This window comes from Caenorhabditis briggsae, assembly GCF_000004555.2.
Source record: "Caenorhabditis briggsae complete genome, chrIII, whole genome shotgun sequence".
Taxonomy (NCBI): Eukaryota; Metazoa; Nematoda; class Chromadorea; order Rhabditida; family Rhabditidae; genus Caenorhabditis; species Caenorhabditis briggsae.
In genome coordinates this window covers 11,383,009-11,384,800 of record NC_013490.2, presented here as the reverse complement: position 1 = coordinate 11,384,800, position 1,792 = coordinate 11,383,009, and the positions used below count along the sequence as shown (strand labels likewise).

Here is a 1,792-nt window from a genome sequence, read left to right as displayed (position 1 = left end):
AATTATAGGCTTAGGAAAAAACGCCTTGTTTCCCTTCCTTTGGGACACCCGCATTTTGGCGCCAAATTCAAAAAATTTGGGTGTTCCAACTCACAAAAGCCAAAATAGGTGACAAATGCAAATCACATCAAAAATGCTGATTGAGAATGCTTCATTTCCGAAAAACTTAAAAGTTCCAAATATTCATATTTCAAGTGCCAAGGCGTTTTAGCCTAAGCCTAAAATAAAGAAGCAAATAACAGGAATTTGTATTTTATTATATTATTTTATACTTTCTATAGGTCCAGACACCTCAAAAATATTTCTAACATGCTTAGAATTAATGCGTAAGTCAGAAAATGCCAAAAAAAGTCAAAAAAGAGTCCCCCCCCCCCGACCAACATAGCGCCCTGGAAATTTAGGCCCCCCAGCCAAATTTTGCGATGCCACGTCATCTGTAGCTGACGCGTCGCGTGTCGGCGTAGCGGTCGCAACCCCCACAGCTTATGATTCTAAAGTTCATATTTTTTCAGAGACGAAGGCCTCCACCGCGACTTCGCTTGCCTCCTCTACTCAATGCTTCAAAACAAGCTGAGCCAAGAGCGCATCTTCGAGATCATCAGAGACGCTGTCGCCATTGAGCAGGAGTTCCTCACCGAAGCCCTCCCCGTTGACATGATCGGAATGAACTGCCGACTGATGTCCCAGTACATCGAGTTCGTCGCCGATCATCTGCTCCAGGAGCTCGGATGCGATAAGCTGTACAACGTCAAGAATCCATTTGACTTCATGGAGAACATCTCGATCGATGGAAAGACCAACTTCTTCGAGAAGCGCGTTTCCGAGTATCAGCGACCGGGCGTCATGGTCAGCGAGACCGAGAGACAGTTCGATTTGGAAGCGGACTTCTAAATTCTCTTATCACTTTTTTTCAAAAATTCACTTCAATTATTTTTTGTAAAGATCTCCTGTATCAATTCCTATGAACTGATTTTTATGTTTTCTGGCGTTTCCTCCATCATTCTTACATGTAATGTTAACCCTCTTTTTTGCTTTTCGTTCTCTGTTCTAATGAAACTCATGATTGCCGAAGGTTTGCAGCAAGTGGATCGTCGAGAAGTCGAAGGAGCTCTGAAAAGTTGAAATGGGGGAAAAGAAATGAGGGACTTTCAGAGCATTACGACAATTTATTGATTACACAAAACGGGCGATGATAGGAAGGGGCTCGGGACGTTCTCCAGGGGAATTTTTGGTGCTCTGAGGTGACGAGTGGATTCTGAAGACGTGACAGTCCATCAGAGTCGTCGTTTGCAATAGTAGGGAGAGAAAAGAGCACGAAAAGGAGAAAGAAGTTGTCGCTGCGACAACGACAAATAACATGGGGAGAGGAATAAAAAAGGAGAGGGGGTTTTTGTGGGATTGGGGAAGTCAGAGTTGTCGGAAAATACCCAAAAAACGTTTCGACACTTGACTTTTTAGTATAAAGTGGAAGAAGAATGAGGGAGCAGGGGACGTTTTTAGCAAATCGGAACCAAGAGACTTGTTTTTGGTCCCCTGGCTATGAAATAATAAGACAGAGAAAGAAAGGGTTCATCATTAAGTGGGAAAAAAAAGAAAAATGGGGAATTTTCAGGATGGGTGATTGGTATGTTGAGAGGGAGGAGGGGACGCATTCAGAAATAATGAAAAAAAAACGGGGAAAAAAAGAAGGCGAAAATAATCCTACTATAAAGAAAAATTTTGAAGAAAAGGGGATACGGGATGGGGGGTATTTATAAAACGACAAATATGGTGTTAAGAACGGGCTCGAATG

At 42.6% G+C, this 1,792-nt stretch overlaps 1 protein-coding gene across 1 annotated transcript in view; it reads left to right on the top strand.

Annotated features, from left to right (window-relative positions):
* The window catches only part of Cbr-rnr-2, a gene marked incomplete at both ends in the record, with an annotated part of 2,970 nt that extends 2,079 nt beyond the window's left edge, over positions 1-891 (top strand). Inside the window, one exon of the mRNA XM_002642522.1 lies at positions 513-891. Within this exon, the coding sequence (XP_002642568.1) occupies positions 513-891 (379 nt within the window). The remainder of the gene's footprint in view (positions 1-512) is intronic.
* Positions 892-1,792: the final 901 nt, after the last annotated feature.